Source organism: Trypanosoma conorhini, assembly GCF_003719485.1.
Source record: "Trypanosoma conorhini strain 025E chromosome Unknown Tco_14.4_contig_01250, whole genome shotgun sequence".
NCBI classification, from domain to species: domain Eukaryota; phylum Euglenozoa; class Kinetoplastea; order Trypanosomatida; family Trypanosomatidae; genus Trypanosoma; species Trypanosoma conorhini.
In genome coordinates this window covers 1-3,078 of record NW_021705347.1, presented here as the reverse complement: position 1 = coordinate 3,078, position 3,078 = coordinate 1, and the positions used below count along the sequence as shown (strand labels likewise).

Genomic DNA, 3,078 nt, shown 5'->3' with positions numbered 1-3,078 from the left:
AAGAGTTGTGGTGCTCTAGATGCTGCATATTTCAATATGGTTGCTCCGCCGTCGGTATTTAATTTCTATTTTGGTATTCAATCCAACCATTTTTAACGCATTAGAAAAACGCGACGTTTGGAAAAGGAACCATAAGCGGTATCTGGGCCTGCGCAATGGAGGGTTATCACAGCAATTACAATTTTTTTTTTCGAAGAAGGATTTGATACTGTTATCTAACGCTTCCAACACAAAGCCGAAAGGAGAAAGAAACAAGCTTGCCCCGACTCTTAGAAAAATGTGTTTTTAAAATTATTTTGGGTGGTCACGGCTTTGCTTGCGAAAGTATCCCCATAAGGGCGTATGGTGTTCGTAATGCTGCAGCCGAGCGGCAAAATCCATGCTGATTGCTCACCCTAAACGCTTTGGGTGTAATATTTTCTTTATTATTCTGTGTCAGTGTTTTTCCCCAATTTTCCAAGGGACCATCTAATTGAATACGACCTTTTGATGGTAATATATGTCTGTTTTTCTTTTTGCTCAAAATTCTCATCCTTAATAATATTGATGTTTTCAGTTGAGCCATCTAAGCAGCCTTTATTCCCGATATCTCAGAAAGTGGGCAGGGCAAGTCTGGAGTGGAACAGGCAGTCTTTTTTTGGGGACGGTTTTGTGTTTTTCTGCTGGGGATTTGGGTATGGTCTTGCAGTGGATTTGGACTGGCTATTTTGCGTTTCGTAGATTTTGAACGATGTTCTTTTGGAATTCTTAGTGATGACACGGTCCCAGATTTGTTGCGTGTGCCGCCCAATTGATTAAGGGGCACATGCACGCACGCTTTTTCCTGATTTGATAAATCGGACTTGGATGAAGGATTGTATTCAAGAAACTTTGTTGCAGGGTGTTTCCTGACGCACAGTAATCTTGAAAGATAACAACATGGTGATATGTATAATTCATAGATCTTGCTGTACGTTTCAATGTGTGAATTCACTTCATTGCCTGTGCAGCAGAAAAAAGATGATACATGCATGAACAATGCTGGAGGAATTATTTACTAAAGGGGTTTATCCCGTTTCTTTTTTGTTACTGAAGATTTTTTTTTGCTGTGTAACCCCATAAATGGGAGTCTGTAAGAAGGACACTCTTGCGGGTTTCCACACATTCTGGACCCTCCACAGAGAAAGCGGCGTGCATACAATACCATGCTTTCTCGCTGTTATGTGGAACAGGGGACGTTCAGTCAACACCGCACAATTAGCGCACGCTGCATATCTGCTTCTCAGCCTTTTTAGTTGGCAACTACAAAGCTCCTGTTTAGTCCGCGGTGCATGCTTTAACTAATTATGTTCCTCTCCGATGCTTTTTGGGCAGGGACATGGGTATGGCGTATGTCAGGCAAGGCAGCTGTTGGAAAGGCAGTACTAAGGATTACGTCCTCCTCCATTAATTACCATCTGAAAATAAAGTTTATCGGCATTGTCCCCCCCCCCCACGCCCAGTAATTGCTAATCAGTGTTGTTGATGAAATATCTTTATCCCACCACTTCAGTTAACTGAGCATTTTGACTTGTAGAGGGAAAGATGCTTTTCCTTCACGCTAAGATGGAAAAGATAATTGGATAGCAGCATTCTTGTCTAAGTTTGATGAAGTGCTTGCAAAGTTTTTCTCACCACATGGCTTCCTTTCATTGTTTCTGGTGAGATGCTCTTTCCAAAGGGACAGTTCCGCTCAACAAGAACATGAACGACGGCATTACTCGTTTTTTTAGTTACTCCCCACACTGCAAGCCTGAGGTCTTAGGTCGTATCTTTTATGACATCAGGGATTTATGCCTCTCGTTCCACTTATCCTGTCGCGAGGCCACTTGGGGAGAGACACAGCAGAAGAAGCTCTGTATCTACGGTGGGATTCCAATTAGCATAAAAAAAAGCGACAGCAACCAGACACCTTCATCCCACAGTAATAGTGAAGAAGGACTCCTATTTCATTATATATTGCCCATGCAGATATGGATAACGCACCTGTACCCAATTGAACCTCCTCTAGTATTCGTCTTCAGCACAGATCATAGCTGTAGAATAGCAAGCAACCAAAAACACGTGGATGCTACCGGACGTTGTCACACGCCAGAACTTGCAGCATGGCAACCAGCGTCTTCCTCGCTTTATGATGTTGTCAGGCAGCTCGTCCAGATATTCTCATCTGAAGGTTCGTTTCCGTTGTGCCTTGATCCGGAGGTGGTCCGCCCACCATTAGGGAGGCATATTTCGACACTCTCACGGCAAATACGTCATGGGACAGAAAATAGTGGCGTTGATGCCCCCACTGAGGAGAATAAAGGGTGTGCGATATGCCTTGCTCCTAAAGACACAGTACTGGTGCCATGTGGCCATTACTGCCTATGTGATGCGTGTTCAACTAATATAATTTACTGCCCTCTGTGTCGTGAGCCTGTCAAGTTCCGTCAGCGTGTATTTGCATAAATGTCATGATTTATTTTTGGGGCGGGGCAAAATTGGAGAAATCAGAAAATTTTATGATATGCAAATGACATTACCAAGCAAGCTCAAATGAACACCCAACAGCTCTTTAAGCGACGCACGCACACCATTGCACTACATTTGTTCGTCTAAGATTTGCCGATCCAAATGGCTTTGTTAGCATCTTCTTAGGTAAACTTGGTATAACATGGAGATGTTTTCACCTACATGTGAAATGAGGAAAAAGGGAAAGAAACTTGAAACCCGCTCATCCGTCTTCTCTGCTGCACGCACGGTCATGCATTGGAACTTTTGCCGTACACTGCGGCTGGCAGCAGGCGTCGCTGGGCGAGGGCGGTTGTAGAGCATAATGGGGAGAGGTGTGTTGCATTGGTGCCCTCCACCGGCGCCAGCGTCATGCAAAAATTGCACCCAGCGAGGGCGGGCGCGCAAAGCAAAAAAAAAAAAAAAGGGAGAATGCGGCTGTCGGGCGGAACGGGCAAAAGGGAGGCCTGCGGCAGCGAGAGGGGGCCGGCGAGAGCGGAAGGACGCGGAATGCCAGGGGTCGTGCCCCCCATGGACGACCTCGCCGCCAGCGGTGCAAAAAGGCTTCCT

General features: G+C 45.3%; 1 protein-coding gene and 1 pseudogene across 1 annotated transcript; one reads left to right on the top strand and one right to left on the bottom strand.

Moving 5' to 3' along the window:
* The first annotated feature begins 1,660 nt into the window (after nucleotides 1-1,660).
* On the top strand, nucleotides 1,661-2,464 carry Tco025E_09729 (hypothetical protein; annotated as a pseudogene).
* A 295-nt stretch (nucleotides 2,465-2,759) lies between these two features.
* Tco025E_09728 (uncharacterized protein) lies at nucleotides 2,760-3,078 on the bottom strand (the record flags this gene model as incomplete). The annotated part of the gene is made up of 1 exon (XM_029376538.1): nucleotides 2,760-3,078. A coding segment is annotated over one exon (319 nt), but the record flags the coding sequence as incomplete, so codon positions are not given.